General features: G+C 50.7%; 8 protein-coding genes across 8 annotated transcripts; 5 read left to right on the top strand and 3 right to left on the bottom strand.

Annotated features, from left to right (window-relative positions):
• Positions 1-1,101: 1,101 nt before the first annotated feature.
• On the bottom strand, positions 1,102-3,140 carry BU24DRAFT_451876 (uncharacterized protein; the record flags this gene model as incomplete). The annotated part of the gene is made up of 4 exons (XM_033531149.1): positions 1,102-1,308; positions 1,373-1,915; positions 1,968-2,502; positions 2,623-3,140. The coding sequence occupies 4 exons, from the start codon at positions 3,138-3,140 to the stop codon at positions 1,102-1,104; spliced, it is 1,803 nt and encodes a 600-aa protein (XP_033383300.1).
• A 3,201-nt stretch (positions 3,141-6,341) lies between these two features.
• Positions 6,342-7,021, top strand: BU24DRAFT_423880 (uncharacterized protein). Its single transcript, XM_033528362.1, has one exon. The coding sequence runs from the start codon at positions 6,700-6,702 to the stop codon at positions 6,853-6,855; it is 156 nt and encodes a 51-aa protein (XP_033383299.1). The 5' UTR covers positions 6,342-6,699; the 3' UTR covers positions 6,856-7,021.
• An 858-nt stretch (positions 7,022-7,879) lies between these two features.
• BU24DRAFT_423877 (uncharacterized protein) lies at positions 7,880-8,563 on the top strand. The gene is made up of 2 exons (XM_033528361.1): positions 7,880-8,076; positions 8,134-8,563. Exons 1-2 carry the CDS (start codon positions 7,959-7,961, stop codon positions 8,289-8,291), a joined length of 276 nt encoding a protein of 91 aa, XP_033383298.1. The 5' UTR covers positions 7,880-7,958; the 3' UTR covers positions 8,292-8,563.
• A 697-nt stretch (positions 8,564-9,260) lies between these two features.
• Positions 9,261-9,727, bottom strand: BU24DRAFT_225775 (uncharacterized protein). The gene has a single exon (XM_033522105.1). The coding sequence runs from the start codon at positions 9,575-9,577 to the stop codon at positions 9,332-9,334; it is 246 nt and encodes an 81-aa protein (XP_033383297.1). The 5' UTR covers positions 9,578-9,727; the 3' UTR covers positions 9,261-9,331.
• Positions 9,728-11,221: 1,494 nt separating this feature from the next.
• On the top strand, positions 11,222-12,555 carry BU24DRAFT_434083 (guanine nucleotide binding protein, alpha subunit; the record flags this gene model as incomplete). The annotated part of the gene is made up of 5 exons (XM_033530010.1): positions 11,222-11,336; positions 11,415-11,599; positions 11,677-11,834; positions 11,884-12,142; positions 12,208-12,555. 5 exons carry the CDS (start codon positions 11,222-11,224, stop codon positions 12,553-12,555), a joined length of 1,065 nt encoding a protein of 354 aa, XP_033383296.1.
• A 3,676-nt stretch (positions 12,556-16,231) lies between these two features.
• On the top strand, positions 16,232-18,054 carry BU24DRAFT_225679 (uncharacterized protein). The gene is made up of 2 exons (XM_033522104.1): positions 16,232-17,028; positions 17,252-18,054. Exons 1-2 carry the CDS (start codon positions 16,692-16,694, stop codon positions 17,959-17,961), a joined length of 1,047 nt encoding a protein of 348 aa, XP_033383295.1. The 5' UTR covers positions 16,232-16,691; the 3' UTR covers positions 17,962-18,054.
• Positions 18,055-19,120: 1,066 nt separating this feature from the next.
• On the top strand, positions 19,121-20,496 carry BU24DRAFT_463689 (uncharacterized protein; the record flags this gene model as incomplete). The annotated part of the gene is made up of 3 exons (XM_033532155.1): positions 19,121-19,300; positions 19,349-19,868; positions 19,919-20,496. The coding sequence occupies 3 exons, from the start codon at positions 19,121-19,123 to the stop codon at positions 20,494-20,496; spliced, it is 1,278 nt and encodes a 425-aa protein (XP_033383294.1).
• A 1,135-nt stretch (positions 20,497-21,631) lies between these two features.
• Positions 21,632-22,284, bottom strand: BU24DRAFT_463688 (uncharacterized protein; the record flags this gene model as incomplete). The annotated part of the gene is made up of 2 exons (XM_033532154.1): positions 21,632-21,788; positions 21,908-22,284. 2 exons carry the CDS (start codon positions 22,282-22,284, stop codon positions 21,632-21,634), a joined length of 534 nt encoding a protein of 177 aa, XP_033383293.1.
• Between the last annotated feature and the right edge of the window lie 23 nt (positions 22,285-22,307).

Raw genomic sequence — 22,307 nt, 5'->3', positions numbered from 1 at the left:
GGACGGGCAGACGGACGGACGGATGGGATTTGTACTGTTGTGTGTGTTTGTATTATGTGTGTGTGAACATGTAGGAAGGAGAGATGAGATATAGATGGATGTATAGATGTACTCGGGTGCGAATTAGACTGCACCTGTGGGTTTACTTTTGGGATGTAGAAAGGAAGAATTGAACGCAGTTAATCTCACCACGTAATTGACGACTCGATGTGTGAAAGAGTGCTGAACGAAGCTGTGTGCATGCTCGTCTCCGTCTCTGTTGTGTTACTCCAGTCACGGAGAAAATACACGATACGTTTCTTTCCCCTGTGCTGCGCAATCGCTAGGTGCACGACGATATTTCGGGATACCATCTAGATATCATAGTCAACCTTCACGCTCGTTCTTTGTCTTAGCTGGGAAGCACGATGGTGACTTCAACATAACCGAACCGTCGAGCTATACAAGCAAACCCACTGACCACCTACCCCTGGACCTGATTTCCTGCAGTCACCGGTAGAGAGGTAGCGTAGGTGGTCGATTCTCAACACACCTCCAGGTGGTGATGGTGTCCATATCGTCAGCTGGTACGGGAGGAGGTATATGCGTTTTGGGTTGTCTCATTCTTGTCATTTACTATCCAAATGGTTGCTCACTCAGTGACGCATGACAACGGGGTCGCGAACTCCATGGGAAAGAACATTGATCATGAAACTTGTAGATTGGGATGTACGGGAGTATGTTGCACTGCTTTGGATGGAGCCATGGGCCCTCGGGCTTGCTTGCGGGGAGGTACATCACACGCATTTGGACTTTCCCATCAAGTTGAAGTTTTTCCATTATGGGCCAGTCGATTGATCCTGACTGACTTATTACCCATGGGCTAGTGTATGCACTCATCGATCTGACAGGCAGACGACGAGGGAATAGACTACGTATTTACTTGTATGGCGCGAGACCAAAGTAAGATACCCCCATCTTCAGGAACTCTTTGCCTGGCGTCATATACTCATACATTCGTGTAAACATTCATCATTCAAGTGTTGGTTTTTGCTGAGAAGCGATCCGTTGCAAGAGGCGCGAGGGAGAGCTGCGAGCAGTTTGGACCAAAGGCGTTGCTCATCAGTACTGGGAGAGAACACCCTCATACTTGGCCTTCCAGTATTCGGCGTCCTTGTTGTCCATTCCCGCCATGTCGTTAGAGAGCTTGTTGCTCTTGAGCTCGGCGGTCAGCTTCTCGATTTGAGCGTCCTTCTTGATGCACTCGTCTTTGAAGCCCTTCACTTCCTCGTACTCGGCGGCCAATTTCTTGAACTCCTCGTACGAACGCTAGAAAAACCCATGTTAGTACCCAAATCAAGAAATTCATGAGAAACATCAAGATCGTTCTTACGTGAGCGAGACCCTTCCACGCTGCGACGTCCTCGGTCAGCTTGGTGTGCTGAGCTTCAAAAGTGCGCAGCTTCAGCCCTAGGCCCTCCAAATCTTCCAGGCCAGGAGGAGTGGTGCCTTGACCCTGGTCGGCTTGCAACTTCTCAATATCGGAGCGGAGCTTCTTGTTCTCCTCCTGTAAAGCAGAAGTGTCGGTAGTACCATTCTTCTGCGTCGCCTTGAGAACGGAAATCTTGGCAGCAAGATCGTTGGCCTCCGTCTCCAACTCGTCATTGTCTCGCTGCAACTTCTTGTTGCTCCTCTTGAGTGCCTCGGTCTCGGCGATCGATTTGGAAAGCTTCTCCTCGATACCCGGTGTCTGTTCCTTGAATTTCTCCAGCTCACTCTCCAGCTTGGACTTCTCGGCGGAAAGGTCTGCGACCTGTTTCTGTAGATCCTCCCATGGTGCTTGTGCGGCGTTCTTCTTCGCCTCCTGTACTTCCTTATCGAGGCGTTTGACCTCGTTCTGGAGAGAGGAGACGTAGGTTGTCTTTTCGGTCAATTGCTGGTGATAATTAGCAGTGTAAGCCACAGAGCATCTCATGGCCACGACGTACCCGGAAGAGTTTAGAGAACTCGAGGCTTTGATTGTTGAACTTATCCTTGGCCATGTTCAACTCCTCTTCTTTCTGCTTGGCCTCTTTCTCGAAATCGGCGCTCTTCTTCTCGAGAGTTGCGCTGTGGGTCTTTAGAGTATCATGCTTGAAAAGCGCATTCTTGAGCTGAGTGTTGGCCTCAGCAAGCTCCTTACTGTGCACATTGCGGAGCTCTTGATTGCCCTTCTCAGTACGCTGCTTCAGCTCAGCAATAGCCTTGCGAGCCTCATCACAGTCCTTCTCCAAGGCAGACTTGGCCTCACGGATCGCATTAAGCTCCTTGGAGAGTTCGGCAGTCTCCTTGCTATGCTTCTCACCCCCAGACTTAATCTCTTCGATTTGCTTCTGGTATTTCTCAATCTCAGCACGAAAGAGACCCTTCTCCAGGTTGAGGCGGGATGCTCGCTCGGTAAGCTCGGTAAGCTGCTGAAGCTTCTCCTCAGTCTGGTCCTTGTAGCGCTTGAAGGAAGCCTGGTGCTCCAAGATGAGAGAGTGCCTGCATACCAGGTTAGCGGCATAGTTCGAGGCGCGTTCAATTAAAGGCGACGCCTGCTTCTTTCCTCAATGTGACTCACGGCAATAGCCAGCACGGCGAGTGAGTGGAGGGACAACTTACTGAATATTGACCTTCTTGTACTGCATGTTGAGCTCCTCTTGGACGTCGTGCATGTTCTCGTTCATCATGGAGTTGTGGTAGAGGCTCATATTCTCCTTCTGCTGCTCAAGGAAATTAGGCATGATATCCTTCACTTGCTGGACCTTGCCAAACAAGCGCTTCAGTTCCTGCCAGAGCTTGTCCATGGCTTCGACCGCAGTCTTATCGGTCGGGCCACCACTGTTGGCAGACTCGCGGATGAGAGTGAGTAGCTTGTGCGTGGCTTCGGCCATGGTGGACACGAAGCCATTGTACTCCTCCAGGTAGCCGCTGACTGCATCCTTGAGCTGAAGGTTCTGCTTGATGGCGAGCTGGGCGTCAGGGTTGTACTCGATCTGCTCCTTCGGAGCGATGGTCAACGCCTGGCCGCGGGTGGGGACGGCGGCAGGGAAGGTTGAGAAGATCTCGTTACGCAGTGGAGATGGTGCGTGACGAGAGCTTGAAAGCCCCGTTCCTGGGTAGGGCTGGTTCTGAGACATGTTTTTGTAAACAGTTCAGAGATTCTAGCAGTGAGACTTTGGTAAGTGTGGTGAAAGAGGTCACTGACGGAGAGCTTCTGTGCGTTCGAGTGGTTAGCAGGAGTTTAATCCACCATATTTTTGCAGTCGTCTTGTTTACTGAACATACGATGATGGAATAGATTAGGGTGGGGCGGAGGAGTAGTTGGTAGGGTGAAAGAAGGCGTGGAGTGAGAGAGCAGAATAAATGAGGTACGGGCAAGAAGAATTGACGATATAGTTGGGTTGATGTGCTTTACTCACTTGCGACTTATATAAGAGGAGCTTTGAATTGAGGTGAGAAAGAGATGTGAGTGTATGGTAGTGAGGCACTGAGTGAGGAAGGAGGTGGAGGGCGCGAGGGTGGATTGGTGACGGCGGCGCGGCGGAGGAAAAGTGATGGCGCGGGTTTCGCGACCACAACAAACACAGTATGCTATCACTCTCTGTCCTCGTTTAGCGCTAGTTACTGAAATTCTGGGAGTTATATGATTCCAAGCATTAAACTGTGATGTTGAGTGTTCTCTCATCACTTGCTTCTTGGTTCACGAAATGGAAACCATACCTTCTAATAACGATCATAAACAAGCACCCCTTCTAGTAAAAGAAGCTCCAGTGCCATCATTTTCAACACCACACTGCATTCATTCTTCCTTGGAAGATTGGAAGAATTGAAACCATTGATGATATTGGATATTCCACTGACCACCAGTCCAGTCACACTCACCATGCCACTGACACATTGATTTACAGAATATCAAAGCGCACTGCAGCACCTTATACCTATCTTCCCGCCTCTGGTGTCATAAATATGTTATGTTCCTTTTGTAGTCACGTCCTTTTGAACCATATCTTTTGAAGTTATTGTGGTACCCAGAAGTCCAATCCACACCGAAGCATATATGTCACGTCTACCGACCGATCGAAGCGAACTAGGCATAATCTTGATAAAGAAGATATACATACCAACAACGACCACGTGAGCTGCAGGAAATACATGTATCTCCATAAGTAAGTAGGCTTAGATGGCCCCATTTAGTTTCGTAGTAATGGGATTTCCCTTTCTGTTATATCTCTTGAAGTCCTTGCACCACATGGATTTCAATCCACACACGAGCCATGAAACACTCACAAACCGTCCACTAGCGACTAGAAGCGCACCAGGGAAGGTATCAGCAAAGAGGACAGACATACATACAACAGTCTATCGTAAAACCGAACTATTCGTTTCTCGACACACGTCTCTGTTAGAAATCAATCGTGGCAGTGTCTGTTCCTGTCGAGAAGGTCAATCCGCACGCCAGACATGAAGCACTTCCAATTCGTCCACAGGCCACCAGAACCGCACAAACACAAACGGCTCAACTCATATCTCCATCAGCCGGTAGGCGTGGATATCTCTCTTCCGAGAAATCCAACCCACATATCACACACGACGACGAATAGGAGCATTCACGAGCCATTCATCGACGAGCTGTAATCAAAGACAACATAAACGGCACAGGCACAAACTCCTTTTAATCCCTCCACAAAATTCCATCCTTAGACCAACACAGCTCCCTCCCTTCCGTATTGTAGTCATTCGAACCTCCCGACCGATATATCTCTTGAAATGCCTACAACGCCAGGGACGTCTAGCACCACACGCTGCCGCGAGACTGAGATGAGAAGAAGACACCAGGTATCGTCCCACGAGGTTCGATTGGAAGATTGCTGTGGAGAAGAGAAGAGAAGAGAGAAAGGGTAATATTAGACAGTGTGATGCACATATAACATAACGGGATACCTAGAATAGCAATACTTCATCTACCACGTATAACGGTTCTGAAACTCACAAACCTACATGTAAGTCTACGTAACTACTAACCCCCAACCCTCTCCAGCAAACCCCAAGTCCCTCGCACAACCCGTCAACGGTCGTCCAAATAACCCACGCTCAGGGCCCAACGGGAGGGCGGTGGGAACCAGCCACAAACACGAATACCTCACAACCGGCTTCCCACCCGCCCGCCGGGTGGAAGGGAAGGGAAGGGAGTCATGGCAGGCTGCAGACGGGTAGGAAGAAGCCACCCGCCAGCAGCGCCCCATGACTCTTGAAGAGTAGTTGGGTAGGTAGGTGGACGACTGACTGACTCACGGGGGGTGCTGATCGCGATTTCGTGAGGCCGGAAGGGGAGAGTGTTCGGGAGGCACGGGATGGGATGGAGTAACGTTGTCGTGTCTGTTTCTTGATACATCGGTAGTTGTATGTGGTTGTTGATTACATGGAAACTTATATGTAATCACGAAGACTGCTTCACGGCTGACGAGGCCATTGGGTATCTACCTAGACAAACACCCTTCCTAAGTTCCAACCCAACGACACTCTTCCTCTCCGTCCAGACGTTGAAACTAAAGCCCAACTCGTTCTCTACCATAAGGAGAGCTGGCGCCCCTGTCACCTCCACGAGCGGCATAGCGTCTCCCCGTTCAAGTTTACGGCGCACGTTTTTTCGTCCCTTCGCCGCGTGCGCGCCGTGCGTGCACGCGACGATCGTTCGGAAGTTTTTTATTTGGTTCAGTTCGAGTTAGCCATGCTATGCTGACAAAGGAATTACAGATGGGGCGCCTGGATTGCCTGCCCTGCATGGGTGCGTGCGTGCGTGCGTGGGTTTTGGGATAGGGAAAGGAGAGGAGGTTAGGTTAGCACGTTAGGTACAGACGGGTACCCAATGTAAGGGGGAATGGTCGATCAGAGGGGAGTAGCGAGTCAAGCGCTTTCTTTTGCCCATCATGGTTCATCCAGTTTTTTTACTCTTCACGCACTATTCGAGGCCAGCTCTTGCGATGTCTAACCTAAGATGGAGCATTTTGCTGATTGATTGTACGGAGTATAGTTACTTTGTAAGTATGCAATTTGTAAGTAAGCGGAACGCCCGGTTTGCTGCATCTGGATATGGCAATGCGCGGTGCGGTCGTCGGTGGGGGCGTTTTGGCTCTGCTCTTTCTATGGGTGGAGACCATTACACCCGGGGTGTTTATCCAGCAGGCGGGCAGGCAGGCAGGCAAGCAGCGGATTGCAGAGTTTGAGTGATGGCGAGAGATGAGATGACACGAGGTGAGGCGACCGACTACCGGTGACTCGGGGGCGGCGGCATGCGAGCGAGCGGGTGATTATGACTGCTGCTGCTGCTGCAGGAATTTACCTACGTTCGGAACTTGGAAGGGAAGTGAATTTTCGAACAATGCAAAAGAGGGATTATCATTTTCGGGGAGAAGGTCGTTGGCGGAGGTCGGATGGAGCTGTACTGGGCATACGTAAGATCTGAGACAGGAAGCACCTGACGCTGGGCGATATCTACGTATGCGGTAGTGATGAGATGGGGCTGAATAGAGAGCAAGAAATCGATGGCGTCAATCGAGGCATATTTCGGTATTGGAAGTTTCAAATGTCAATAGTCAAGATATGTGAGATGTCAAAGACGAGGCAAGAGACGTCTTAGTTTGAGCGAGGTGAGGATTGACGATGGAGGAAGAATAAGACGAGAGGCGCATTTAGGGGATGAGGAGACAGACCATAAGGAGACCAGACCAGCCGGGAGCTAGGCGACAGCGGAACGCTCCCGAGGAGCCAATGCAGCAAAGGGAAAGGTACAACGGAAAGGGCCGAAGTGGAAGAGAAAAGGTGACGGGCGCCTTCGAAGCGGTAGGACGATGATCTCTCTTGTAACGACGGTTATGCCATATGGTGTGGTGCGTGTATGAATCAGTCGTAGTACAAGACTACAAGTAGGGTGAAGGAGTCGGAGTTGTGGTCGAAGTCTCTGGTTGGTTATTTCTGTTGTCTGATGCCACGAGTAATTAACCTTTCGGTTGACTGGTTTCGGGACATTAGTACGGCTCTACTATGCCTTGGCTATTGTATGGGTATGGCATTTACAACTCGTAATACTCCCCTTGGGCGGCGGCCGCTGAGCCGACATACGAGTGAGCGACGGTTGACTACTGAGAGCGGACGGAGAGTACTGCGTAGTGCATGGCCAGTCCAGCCCGTCTACCTGGGCCGCCCCATCTTGTATCAGGTACTGTACATGTGTAGCAGCAGTTAGGCACTGCACTGTACTCGGTATGTACAAGTACCAGTACTGAGACAACGGCGGATGCATGGTTTAACGAATGTCCTAGTCCGCTTCCATCCTCCCAGTTGTAACGGCCGCGTGGGCTACATCTGTCAACCCCGTGAGATACATACCATACCTCCTACCTACATAGGTATACAATTGTGAACACCGTTGTGTGTGGTAGGTTGCATCGGATCGACTACTGTATGTCATACTGATGGGGACCAAGATGAACCCACGGCCAGTCGATGATGATTAGCTACCCTGTTAGGTTAATGAATGTATCTACCTACCTACCACCAGGAGTTCACCAGCTGCATGGAAAGGCAGGTCTAGGACAAGGCGTAACAGCGACATACAACAGAACCTGTATACCCGTGTATACTTGCTCCGAACGCTGCCTACAGCTACATACATCCAGCCGCAGCCAGCATACATATGCACCACTGCACCAGACAGACAATATTCCACCTAGGCGAGGCAGCGAAATAACGCCTCTGGGGCGGCGGCGGACACTTACCCATCGCCAGGCCAGGTCCAGGGCCTCGCAATATAAGTTTGGAGTGTCACGACAGGAGCACGCAGGCCAGTGAAACGCATCGAACCGTACAGGGGAGGGAGCGGGCTTGGGGAACCCATTCCTGTTTCTCTAGGTTCTCTACCTTCGACGCCTACCTACATCACTTATTTGTATGTAATAATGCGTCCGTTCAAAGAGGACAAAAAGAAACCTCCCCCCGATGCCGGTCCTTGCCGATTGATGCCACTCCATACCAGATCCTGTCCCATGCCAGAGTCCAGACGGGTCATTGCTATTTGTGAGTGACTACACCCGCTCCTGCGCGTTACTATTGTCCTCAAGCCTCCCGCTGTAGCTACGCTGTCCTTCGCACCGTATATCGGCGGTGGCGTGTACTGTGAGGTGGATGAATGGATGGGTGGCTCAGGGATGGCTAACGGAAAGTCTTTGAGAGCCAAAGGAAAAGCCAAAGCCAGAGGCCAAAGCGAAGCCAGAAAGCAGAGGCGACGGTAAAAGCAAGCTAGTGGATCCCAAACCTCTCCATCGGATACGCCATGGCTGCACGTTTTCTCTGCGGCCGTCTCGTCTCATCTCGTCTCGGTCTGGTCTCATCGGTTGGTCGTCGATAACGTAGTGGTAGTTCTATTCTCCACCTGCGAGTCTATCCCTCCGCAAGTGAGCAGGCGTGTACGCAGTATCCCGTATATAAATGTCTAATTGCTGCATTTGCCTCGCATGGCTGTGTTCGTCTTTCCCAGACACACGCGCAGGCGTACAGATTCGCATGCCCTGCCCGTGGTTGGAGCAGGAATAAAAGAACCCTCGTCCCCCCCGTTCCCCCCGGGACCCCTGTAGCGCCCAAAGCGGCGGCGAACGCACGCGGTGTTCCCCCCTCCCCTTACCCTTGGCCGACTAGTCTGATCTTTCTGTATGCATGTGTGCATGTGTGTGTGTCCATGTACGGAGTATGTGTGTATGTGCAGTAATTATTGTTGCTTGAGGAGTTGGGGGTCTGGTTGTCTTTGAGAAGGGTTGCTAGCTCTCCTGCGCGTCTTCTTTGTCCCGCTGCCCACTGCCCGCTAGTTATCTTTCCCAGCTAAGGTAGGTAGTCACTGGCAGATGTATGCTGACCCCCCGATTCGCGGCTTGTGTGAGCACCAAAAGGTGCTATGTGGTGATTCAATCCCTGGTCTATCATGTCCGGCGATCCAGAGATCCCAGGCGAGTCGAGTTATTATTCTTCATCGCATATCGGCCATTATTGGGGCGGCGATGGGGGGCACTTGGGGGGTCACCAGTCTGTCAGTTGGTCACCACCCGCCGGATGGGGTTTCGTTCGTTATTTCGTTATTTGTCCACGCGATGATTCGCATGGTTCGTGGCGTGGGCGCGGCCGTCAGAATGCGGTAATGGATAGACAATCTGGAAGTCGGATGGAAGTCGGCGAAGCGGAGAAGAAGAACAAGACCGAAGAATAGGAAGAAGAGTAGAAGTAGATTGATGACCGGAGTTGAGGATGCCGGGCTGTACTGGCAATTGCCTACATATTGTAATTATACTGAGATTCTCTGTGCAGGCGTACATGGTAGTGAGGTGTATGTAGGTATATCATCATGAGTTGAACCATAGGCCGAATAGAACAGAACACCGCCATCACCATGTCTACTGCAGCGGCCATCTACGGTGCAGTACGATACAATGCAGTGCCGTGCCGTGCAGTGCAGCGCAACACAATGACAAGTTGGGTGCAGTGCAAGCCCAACTAGACCATGTACAGACCTTTGTCTTTGTAAAATCATTCGTGCTAGGCTGGAGTGGAGTACAGGTGGAGTGGGCGATGATGGGTGAATTCCTACTCGTAGGCTAACCTGCCTCTCCTTGGGACTGTCAACTGCTAAGACTCTAGGTATTGTGTTGCTTTGTTTCTGTGCCGCTGAATTTACAACAGTAGGTATCTACTTTCTACTTGTAATTACCTAGATACATTACTGTGTACATTGCTTGAGTAATGGTGGTTAAGAATGCCGGATTGAGAGATTGCTAGGTGTGAATACGGCCCATGTTTATAGTGACCATTATCATCATTGCCCGACCAGCATCTCCCAGATACCTCGCATCTAAATATCAAGTATCTACAGAGTATCTGCTGCTATAAGTCCTTAGAGTTGTTTGATGCTTATCTAGGACCACTGCTGATAGAACTGATAAGTGACCGAGCTGCTTTATATATGATTTTCCACTGGCGCTGGTGCTTTGACGCTGCTCTGGCGGTAGTGCTGGTGCTGCTCTTGTACTCCGTACTTGTATTGCTGTAGAAGGCTTGCGACCTGATTGCCGGGCTATTCCTCCGCCTCTCTCTGCCCTCTGCCCTCTGCCCTCTGCCCTCTGCCCTCTGCCCTCTGCCTCCGCCTCCCTCCCTCCCTCCCTCCCTTCCTCTCCACTCTTTTTTCTGGCCAACCCTACCCAGCACAGGCTACACCTACCTGACCTTAGTTTAGTTACTCCCTCTTCCCGTAACCACGTTCCACACCCATCCATCCATCCACCCATACCATACGAGTACCTTACCGTTCTACTCGTACGGTCTCGTACCTATACTATACTTGCCACTATACCGCACCTAACGATCAACTAACTATTTGTATTAGGAGTGAGTCTAAGGAGATACCCTTATCCCTTACCCTACGCCTTCGCCTTCAGTCCATAGGACATACCCTGCCCTTTTTTCTTTCGTATCCTTGGACAAAGTCAGTCTGTCTGTCAGTATCTAAACTTCGGGCTGCTTTTCTTACTCTAGCACGACCACCAGCTCCAGTAATTACCAGCACATACCCTGTTACTTACTTACAGTACTACTCCGTACTTACTTACTACATACATACTATCCGCCCTCCTCATCCTCCTCCTCTCCTGCTCTTTCTCTTTCCTCTTTCTCTTCTTCTCTCCCTCTCTCTCTCTCTCTCTCTCTCAATCTCCTCGTCCTCCAATCGAGCCTCGTATCTACTTTTCCTTTCTTTTATTTCTCTCCCTCAAAAACGTCTCACCATCAAATACGCTCCTTCCTTATCCTCGACGCTCGCTGCACAACTGGAAAACCCCCGACCAGTCGCGACTCTCCGCCTACACGTCCTACCAACCAACACCATCTACACTACTACACCCTACACACCCACGCCGGCTCGTTCGCTCCCGCATCGCTCTATACTACTCCATCCCTCTACCAATAGTACGCCGCTTTCGCTATCCGTGGCCCGTCCCTTCTAGACACGCAACTTCACGACTCAGGTAACTGACGTTCATCCAAGACAGACTCTGTCTCTCAGCCGCGCCGCGCCCGGAAGACGACTCACCGTGCATGAGTTGCGACTTCCTCTTCAACTCCTCCTGACCCCTCGACAACACCCCACCCACTTCCCACGAGTCGCTACATGGCCCCGGGGATAATGTGCTTCGGCAAGAAAACTGAGGATCCCGACTCCCGACGCAACGAGGAGATCGAAAAGGGCATCCGCAATGACAGGAAAAAGCAAGAACGGGAGGTGAAGCTTCTGTTGCTCGGTACGGACAACACCAACCACTTCGCCAAAATTCGCATTCGAATGGCAGATTGCTAACTAGATCTTTGTGTGCATGTAGGTGCTGGAGAAAGTGGTAAATCCACCGTTTTGAAGCAGATGCGAGTGATCCATGCCGGCGGTTTTAACAAGACTGAGCGCAAGCAATGGCGAGCCATCATCTTCAATAACTTGGTGTCTGCTTTCCAGACCATCTTCGCTGCTATGCAGGAGCAGGAGACGGATTTCGAAGACGACGACAACCTTGTATGTTGCTCTCTCCCTGCTCCCGAAAACGATTCCCTGTTTTCATTCTGGCCGGTTTGCTGATTTTCATGGTACAGAGATTCGCGGAATTGATTGCGGCAGACCCAGAAATCGGCATCGAAGACTTCATGCCCCAGGAGTGCCTCTCCGCGTTCAACAGCCTGTGGGCAGACAAGGGTGTTCAGCTCGCAATTCTGAAGGGAAACCAATACGCCCTCCACGACAATCTCAGCTAGTACGTTTACCCGGTCAATAATTCTCACAAGCACTAACATGTCTTGCAGCTTCTTCGCAGACGTCGACCGCCTCTTCACCAAAGACTACCTCCCTACAGACCAAGATATCCTCCGTACTCGATTGCGAACGACCGGCATAACAGAGACAATTTTCGAGCTTGGCAATCTTACATACCGCATGTTCGACGTGGGAGGTCAGAGGTCCGAACGAAAGAAGTGGATTCACGTCTTCGACAATGTCCAGGTCGTGTTGTTCCTGGTGGCTATCAGCGGTTACGACCACGTACTGGTCGAAGATCGCAATGGCGTATGATACCCTCTGTCCTATCCTTCCCCGCGCTCAAACACATCCATGCTAACACGCTCTTTCAGAACCAAATGCACGAGGCGTTGATGCTCTTCGAGTCGATATCGAACTCGAAATACTTCGAGAAGTCAGCCCTGATCCTGTTCCTGAACAAGATCGATCTGTTCCGAGAGAAGATCGCTGGCGGCATGAGCCCGATCAACAAGGTCTTCCCCGACTACACCGGAAAGCCCACCGACATCGACGCCGGCCAGGAGTTCTTCGCAAACAAGTTCCGCAACCTCGTGCGGCAGCCCAAGAAGGAGGTCTACGTCCACTACACAAACGCGACCGACACCGATCTCCTGAAGAAAACGATGGCTTCGGTCCAGGACATGATCGTCCAACGCAACCTGAACGCCTTGATTCTGTAATTTTCCCAAAAGTAATTTGTCCTTTCTCAGCCAGTCATCTGATCAAAGCGCTCCGGCTAGCTATTAGCATTTGAAGACGTCGCCGCACACCGAGATCACCTCCTCCTGGAAGCCACTCCTTCCGTGTCCAAGTTACCACATCGATACCCTCAGAGATCCGGAAGCAGACCTTTTCGCCCACGCCTGTCCGACTCGCTCCGTGGCCCCCTCCCCGCCGCGTGCGAGGCGCGATACGACTTGACGGCCCCGCATACTACTCCTCTACTCTACATACCCTCGCGCGATACCTATACCAATTTCCATCCCAACCTTCAGTTCGTTTTGTTGTTTTTAGGACCAATGTGACACGATTACAACTAGTTTACTTCACCAATACACAGCTATACTTTCTACCAGAACGGCACTGTTCATTTTGGGACAGGCGGGAGAAGAATGACCGTATGTGTTTTTTTGATCACTTCATCGAGTTTTCGGTAGCGCGCCATTCGAAGATTTCCCTCCTCTGCTCCCATCCTCCCACTCATCTCTCCTTCGTATCTTGTAATTCTTCATGCATTCGCAACCAGCATGCGTAGGCTCTTGGGAGGAACGGTCGATTTTATTTCTCGCTACCCGCTTTCTTTCCTCCGTAGTGTGTCCCCCCCCTCTAAAGAAAATAAAGAAGATAGTAAATATCACATGTTCCACGACATGAAACCAAAATATTACCCATCATCCTCGGACCTTAAATTATTAAAGTGCGGTGGGCAGATTTAGATGAGTCTGCGTATGCATGTACGGTATGGTATGGTATGTATGTACTATGTACGTGTGTGGCGACTGCTCCTTTCGTATACCTTGTCTTGTCCCCCATGGCATATCCTCATGCTCATGCTCATGCTCATGCCATGCCATGTAACACCGTTTTTTTAAACACCCTTTCGGTAAGTCAAATACGGCGAGCCCGGTTTGTCATTTATCTACCTGCACCGTCCATCTTTCACGCAGTCAGACCAGCCATGTGCTGCTGGCTGCAGTATCAGTCAGAAAATGAAGTCACCGTCAGACAGTGCGTGCAGTAGAGTTGCAAATCCTGCTTTTCCCTCTCCACTACCATCAACGGCGTAGATGCAGGCGCCAGATGATAGATGGTAGATGATAGATGATAGATGCAGCGCAGATCACCCGCCCGCCTATGGGATCATCCGTTCGTGAAGGTAGCATAGGTCGATCGACGAACAACGACTTATCTCACGATACGGAGAAGTCTTATTATTTACATTAGTTACAGTACAGTACACCACGGCCGTCCTATCGAAGTGACATCCTACGCCCCTACTCGCTTAGACGTAAGCAGGGCAGGCAGGCCCTGTCACGTACATTGTACGACCACGACCCTGGCGAAGCAGATGCAGGGTTAAACTTCCCACGGAGGCCGAAAATATATGGTGCTGCATTGCATGGCTTTGGCGTGGCTCTGGCATGGCTTTGCTCCCCTTTTGGATTTTTTAGAGTGAATGGGGGGTTAAGTAGGGAGGGAGTGGAGGGGTTATCTTGGATGTATCTATTTGGGTATCAAGTGTTCTTGTCTGTCTAACTATTCAAGTTCTGCATCTGTGTACGTGAGTGAGTTCGGGGGTCAAGTGAGATGGGGAGGGTATGGTATTACGGGTGCCTTTTATGCGGGGAGGATTACATACCTGGGTATGTACATTGGGGACCGAAGTCCTGCTTTAGAGGAACGGGAAGGGGAAAGGGGCACTTGTTCAGTGGGTGGTATTAGACTGACAGCCTGGGTTGAAAAATGTGTGTAGTTGTGTATCTAGTTCATTTCTTTGTTTCCGTTAGGTGGGTTTTGAGGGGTCATGATCGTAGTGATTGGGGCAGTGAGTCGATGATGCACATACATGTACAAGAGAAACCAGTCTACTGCAAGTCTTGCAGCAGGATTGGCATAGAAGTGAGGAATTGACAGAGTGAAAGGAGCACTGTGTCGAGTTCTGATCGTCCGTACTATCTCAGGTGTGCATGTACGTACGGAAGGGGAAACGAATAGTTTATCGAATGTCTTATCTGCTTGTTCTTGGATTGAGACACTTTTTTCGTACTTTACGTATATCAGTATGCATGATTGAACGTAGACGTATATGGCGAGAGACAGACGAATGGGATAGGAGGTAATTACGTTGTTGCCTTCTTCATGGGTCCATATGTTCAACGGGCGTGAGACGGATAGGCAGCGTCGCTTGGAGGTGGGTTTCCCTTGAAGGAGCGGGTTTAATTGGGGGTTTGGGGGTGTTTTCTACAGATAATTTGTCTTTTTTGACATCTTTGGTGTGGGTTCTGCGTTATTATTTTTTCTGTGGTTTTATTGTGTATCTAGAGTAGAGTTTAACGACTCAAGAAAGAGTATGGTTTGGATAGTCTGTAACGAATGTCTGAACAACACCAATATTATCAATTATCAATCCAGCAAATAGGCGATGAAGACACAAAGAAAAATAATCTCATTTTTATTTTACTTTGTATGTAATTGTAATATCTCTACTCTACGATTGTTAACTCACGCAAACTACAACCACTCTATCATGTAACCAGAAAAGGAACAATTAACCCAACCAAATCTCCCCAAAATGCCCTCGCCCATCCCGTATCCAAAGAGCCTCACATTTCAAATGCTACAATCGACAGGCAACGCATGTCCCATTGTTTCAAATCATGTACGTCCATACTCCGTACTTATCTCCCCATACATCCATGCCACACATACATACATACTTACCTACCTCCCCTCCCATGCATGCACGCACGGCATCCTGCGTCCGTTCCGCCATAATTACACAATCCCACACCTGCCCTATAGAACCTCCCACGAACTGCGAATTAATAAAGCAGGATTTTATGTTTAGAAAGGAAGAGAGCAGGGTAGGGAGCGTGCGTTGCAGCGGATGTCGAGGGAGCCGGGCGGTTAGACCGAGTGGTCGGGATTTTTTATTTTGGCACTTTCCCATCTTGGAGGGAGGGAGAGATTGCATGGGGTTGGGGTTTTGGTTGGGTTTGCTCCTTTTTTTACTCTGTATTTGGAGGTTGGTTATATGTGAGATGGGTAGGTGTAGGAGATTGGTGATAGGGGCGAGAGTGTATGGGTTGGAGTCATTTTTGGGGAGTTGTGGATGTGGTTGGAGGGGACATTATGGTCGGACTTTTGGTGGGGGCGAATTGATGATGATGATGTGAATGTCCGGATGGGGACTTGCAGACTGGAAGAATGGGGAATGTGTATGTACGTAGGGATGAGGTATTTTGATATAGAGGAACAAGTGTGGATGTTTGACTCGAATAGTTGATGGGATTTCAGAACGATGCAACGATACATTTAAGACCATGGATATACTGCAAATATCATTCGCATGGTAGGGGATGGGATTCTCATGGTCTTGAAAGGTGCATGTCTTGAATGCACGCATGGACTGCGGGGATGGATAAACAGACGACAAAGGTGAGCAGTCATGTTCCTGAGCACTGTTTGAGCTGTCACGGGTGACTGGCTGATCTCACATGTTATAAGTCTGTCTTGTTTGTTTTCGGAGTTGGGGAATAAAATGCTCTGACGTTACATTACGCCCAGTTGATACGAACACACTCTCAGATCTGACTCTCGATCGAACGTTCATGAAACGTAGATCTCATTCCAGCGGGCGAAGATTGATAGATCTAACAAGAAAGGTCAGGGCGAGATAAGCTCCTGTCTCCGGACTATGTTGCACAGTTATACGCGTTGATCGAAACTATACGCCCCTCATTCCACCTTGCGGCTATGTTTCGTACAACAGACCAGACGCCAGTCCGTCCGCAATGGTCATCGTCGCCTCTCCACGCGAACTCCGCATGACAATAAACATGTCGTGACCTCCAAGCAACAGTCGTACGAGCACAGGAGATCAACTTGCCGAAGTCGGTGAGGCGTTGGCACGATGTCATCCACCTACTCGTCCTAAGCCACCGATCTAAGATAGCGGAACTACTTTTCTCCGACTTCTGCAAGTCACTATCCGAGCGCCTAACAGGATCATCTCGGCCCTTGAGCCGCCTGTTCGTGACCACCACTCTTTCGACATCAACACCTTCCTTTCGACATAACACAACAGCAGCTGGCCATGTTCTCCCCAGTCCTAGGGAGAGCTGTCCGCTCTACCAGCTCCATCGCCACACCATCCGTGTGCATCACGCTCGGCCGCCCAGCTACCTTCGGTGCCGTTAACGCCCAGCAATCCTTTTCCCGACCCGCGCATCAACGCCGCCTATCGTCCTCCAAGGCCTCAATACCTCCCGATGGCTCGAACGGGTCGAGCTCAACACAGCAGACCCCGGGAACAAGTACGAACAAGGCGCCCGCGAGGAAGTTGACCGGAAGGGCCTCAAAGAAGAGGGCGCAGTCGCCGCCCGCACTCAACGTGCCCCATGTCCCGCCTACAGATTATCTTCAGAAGCCTGGTACGTATTCATTGAGAGGAGTTTTGAGCTCTTGCTTCCTCTTGTCGGTTGGGAAACGTTCTCGCGAAAGGTTGCGGAGTTGTTGGTCGAATGATTCGCCAAGCTTCTTTGTTCGCCCCGTCATTAAAGTTCCGATAAGAAATCTTAACGTCACCTACGAGCTGTTTTAATGCTTCCATTTTGTATGATGGGAAATAGACATGGATAGCTGACTTGATTGCAGAGGTGAAGATATCTTCATTCTTCTCACTCCACCGCCCTATCTCCGTTACCTCGGCGATACCACCCGTCTCGACATCAGCATCATTCGATTCGATATTCCAGACACGAAATCCTCACAGCCGAAAAGCAATGGTGGATAACATGCAAACACTTTCCAGTGGCATAGAGAGTCTGGAAGCAGCTCTCCGCGTGCACGAAAAACAATCTCCAGAAGAGATGGTGCAGTCTGAACTGGAGGTGCAGCACCTTGATGGACCTCCACAAGTGTCAGTCGACCAGATCATGTCACGTTTCGTTCCATTCAGGCCGCCGCCTGCTCCGGTCCCATTCGACCAGGCTGCACAACCTGAAACGGGTGTAAGCCAACGAATGGAGGCCCCCGCTGCAGCGTCGATCAAACAGCGTTCCTGGAGCACTGCGGTGGTCGTGACAGAATCTACAGATGCTTCAGGGCAGCGAACATATTCCGCCACCACGGCGCCTATGGTTGAGATCGAGGCCCCTGCTGCAGAGAACAGCTTAGAGATGGAGGACATCGAGATACGGCAACCGTTTCTGGAGCGTATGAGGAGGCGGCAAAATACCAACAGCCGCCCAGACATGATGGCGATCAGCGTCAAGAGGCAGCGAAAGCTCAAGATGAAGAAGCACAAGTATAAGAAGTTGATGAAGAGGACGCGCCTCTTGCGGAGGAAATTAGACAGAGCATGATAGATTTCTTTGGTTGCACCGGATACGGTCAGAGCAGGTCCGAGTCACGAGTCACAGAGATTGAAACGGCACCTCGAGAGACCGAAGCTAGAACTCAGCAATCCACAGTCAGTCTGCGCGTGCCGCGGTCTACGACGAAGCAACGATTCGATCGTAAATTGCGACCATGCATCAATGACGATGTCCTTATGCTTTGCGCTTGGACGAATGACAAAGGGTGCGGTTTGTGACTCTCCTCGAAGCTGTCACCTTCCCCAGGACTTGGCCTCCGGTAATGCAGAATACACACTTCTCTACTTCCCACTTTTCCAGGGCATTTCCCATCTGTTCAGAGCATAGTTGTCTGTTTGGTTGCATTAGATGCCCAGCATCCCGTCGCCTCTTCATCGTCATAAATACCACCACGCATTGTCCAGTAAATTACCTGAACGCGTACCTCTTCGTGCATAATGTTTCTTGCCCGTAATATTCTAAAATTCTTTTGTTCCACTCACAAAGCGTGTAGTTCGGATCGCATGAGTTCCCTAGGTCGATGTTCTGGCGGCTATACTCGCGCAGTGGTTCCGCTGAAACTGCACTGCGACTGACCCTGTTACAGGGCCGAGGCCAACCCTTTTCTCCACCACAACACGCTTCTCGCTTACCTTACGGACAGACACTTAACAGCGGGTGCTAAGGGTTCACGACGTCGCAGTCTGCAAATCATACGTCCCACCAGCCTCAAAATTGCATAACCCCTTGGCAACCGTTCCGCCTGCCATCTTTCCTGACGCTTTCTAGCCATCTTGGCGTCGAGAACTCGATGTCTGAACTCCCTGTCTACAGATTTCGAGACGCTTCTTCTCCTGGTTCCACTCATGTCAACCCAGATTCTGGGTAGCGGCTGCAGATATTCAGGGTCAACCGCCAAGTGCATTGAGATATAAAACCATGGGGACGCTGGCCGACATGTTCAAATCATCAACTCGCACAACTTCGCAACTGCAACTTCCTCTTTTTTCGGTGCTTTAGTCACTCTTTCGACATTACCATTCTTTCCCGCCGGTTGGGCCTTTTGAACTCTTACGAGCTAGTCTCTCATTCGCCTTTATTTCAATAACGTTTAAGATCTTCACCTGTATATCTTTCTACCAAACTCCGAAAACCAAACATCGCAATCATGTTCTCCAAGCAGATCGTCCTCGCTCTCCTCGTTGCCTATGCTGAGGCCCGTTTTGGCCAAGAGCAGGTTCCTATCTCAGCCATCTCCGCTGTTCAGGGTGGTGACCCAGGTGCTGCTGCTACCATTGCTGGTGCAGCTATCAGTGATCTATTGGGCGCTGCTGATCCTTGCGCAAAGGTAGGACCACAAAACATATCAGTTCATACACATGACTAACAGACACAGCTCGCTACTGCCGACAAGATTGTCGCCGAGCTCGGTGGAGGTGCCGATGCCATCGCCGCCGCCATTGGAATGGTAACTGCTGAGAAGAACACCAACCCCTTCGCCAACGGCAACGTCCAGCAAGTTTGCGGAGACCCCACTCTCCCAGCTACCGCTGAGCTCAGGGGTATCACTCCCTTGATCGACCCTGCTGTCGATGTTGACGGCGCCGTTGCCGCTTTGAGCGCCCAGACCGCTGCTAATCCCCTCAACGCCGATGGCTTGAGCGTCTTCGACCTCCTCAACGACAACGGCCTCGGTGATCTCGTTGCTAACAGTGAGGGCGGTGCTGCTGGTGGCAACGCTGGCAACGCAAATGCTGGCAACGCAAACGCTGGCAATGCAAACAACAACAACCAGGGCAACCAAGGTAACGCCAACAACAACAACAACCAGGGCAACCAGGGCAACCAGGGAAATGCCAACAACAACCAAAACCAGGGCAACCAGGGCAATGCTAACGCTGGTGCTCAAGATGAGGGTATGTGCAAACATCATGATTCAAGTAGCCAGCTCCTAACATGATAATAGACTGCGAAGAAGAGGTCGCCAACGGCAACCAGGGTGGAAACCAGAACCAGAACCAGGGTGGCAACCAAAACCAGAACCAGGGCGGCAACCAGAACCAGAACCAAGGCGGCAACCAGAACGCTGGAAATGCTACTGAGAACGCTGGCGGCAATGCTGGCGGTAATGCTGGTGGCAATGCTGGTGGCAACACTGGAGCCGGCGGTGCTGACTTCGGTCTCTGCACTCCCACCATCATCTTCGAGGGCGGTCTTGGTGGCCGTCCCGCTACTGAGTTCACCTTCCAGATCGCCGACGAGCTCGCCCGTGGCGGTCAACAGGAGGCCCTCAACCCCGATATCATCACCAACGCCCTCTGCAACCAGCTCACCAACGTCTGCGAAGCCAACGCTGCTGCCGTCGCTCTCTGCGAGGACGCCAAGGCCCAGGTCCAAGGTGGCACCCGCAACAAGGCTCTCGCTGACCAGTTCAACTCGCTCGTTGGCTTCGCCGGCGCCGTCACAAACCCCTCTGGTGGCCCCGCTGATGTTGGCGCGGCTGCTAAGAGGAGGGTCATGAGGAGCCGTGTCTTCCGCGCTTAAATGGACCAAATGAGTCTACTTCGAATATGCATCAGAACGTGGCATATCGAGTAGTGAGCGTTTTGGATTGAAGGAGCGAAGACAGCAGCAATTACAACCCCTTCGCTACCTTCTCTCCAATCATAACAAATACCACATGCGCTTTCAGGCGTAGGCAGCATAACACTGAATTTCTTTGTAACGGTAGCTTTTCTTTCTTCTTCTTTTCGTTATATATCAAACGGATACACACCGACATGTACGAGTAGAACTCCAATTCTTCCCTTTAATTAGCCGAGGAAAAGGAATTATGATCACAAAATCTTACTTTTTAAGAGACCTCCTCTATCTTAGAGGTATCTCGACAAACAAAAATGACCTGGCCCTGAATGATTTGCTATTGTCATGATTACATGCAACAAACACCTCAACATATTTACTGTTGTGCTTTAAGAATATGTTTTACTTTCATTCACAACGCTCGTGCTTCCCAATTTACTCTGTACAGAATGTAATTTTCCTACGGCTACACTACAGCTTCCCACCCTCTTTTTCTTTCAAACAATCCCTCATCCCTCTTTCTCTTCTCATCCAATTCCTCCCTACTCGATGTTGTATACATACAAGACACCCATCCATCCCAACCACCCCGTAGTCCCCGAACCTGTCGTGTCCACGGCTTCCCTTTCCCCATATCGTCGTCTTCACCACATGGTACAACCGCAACACAAACATCCTGCACGACACTGTACCGCCGAGCACGATGGGCCGCATGGGTAACACGTCGCACGAAAAAAACGAACAGATTGAGAGCCGTTGACGCGGTGTCACGATTGGAAAATCTCCGAGAGTGGTACGGCAGGTGGGGACGTTGGGGAGTACGAGATCGGGGGGCTGTGATTGGGAAAGGGAGAGGGGATTACGATGAGTATGGGAGGGATTGGTGGTGGATTGGATGTGCTCTTTGGGTTGTTGGGAGTGTGGTGGTCACTTGTTGATGAAAACGTTGGGAGGATCTCGATTGCATGTGCGATTGGTACGATGGGTTGGTGTTACTGTGTATCATAGAGTCCCTTTGGCCACTACTGCATACTCCATACATGTATCGTTACTTGACATTCAAAGCACTATCCATCCTCCCGAACTATCACCCGTCTCACGCAATTGCGGAAACGGAGTCAGCCTGGATTTCCACCCCCGTGAGCCCGCACTGCTTGACACTGACACCGTTCACGACTTTCCCCTTGTCAGTGAACGGCAAGTCCACGCAGTCCAACTTTGGCGATCCCTTCCCGATGGCTCGATACGTCGCTCTGTGTAATCAGGGCCAATTCGTTAGTGTTGTGTTCGATCTCGTGTCTTGCGTACATGCTTCTGTCTCGAGCGCAGAGAGGGATGCTGCATGCATGTATGCACTAGGGAACTAACTTACAGCGTACTATCGTCGACCCAACACATCCAACTCTGCTCAATGTTCAACATCGCAAGACCATCCTTCGTCGGTGTGTAATTGAACGTGACCTCGTTTGCAGGGCTACCGTTCGCGAGGTTGATGCACGGCCAAGATGTTTGTTGCGAGTTGCTGCCCGAGCCGCTGCAGGACAAGAAGTATGGGTGGAGGTTGTTGAATATTCCGAAGGAGATCTTGGAGTCGGGCGAGTTGGGGGAAGAAAGGGTGTTCAGGTTTGTGAGGATCCAGGAGGGCTTGTGGGTGGATGGGTCGAGGCAGCGTGGGTACTGGAGAGGCTGTTGGGCATGGATCAGAGGGATGAGTAGGAGGAGGGCTGTGGTGGTGAGTGTTTGGAGCATGGTGGTGCAGCTGGTAGCCAGTG

This window comes from Aaosphaeria arxii (assembly GCF_010015735.1).
Source record: "Aaosphaeria arxii CBS 175.79 unplaced genomic scaffold BU24scaffold_5, whole genome shotgun sequence".
In the NCBI taxonomy this organism is placed as follows: domain Eukaryota; kingdom Fungi; phylum Ascomycota; class Dothideomycetes; order Pleosporales; genus Aaosphaeria; species Aaosphaeria arxii.
Note: the sequence above shows the minus strand (reverse complement) of the source record. Positions and strands in the feature narration are given on the sequence as shown.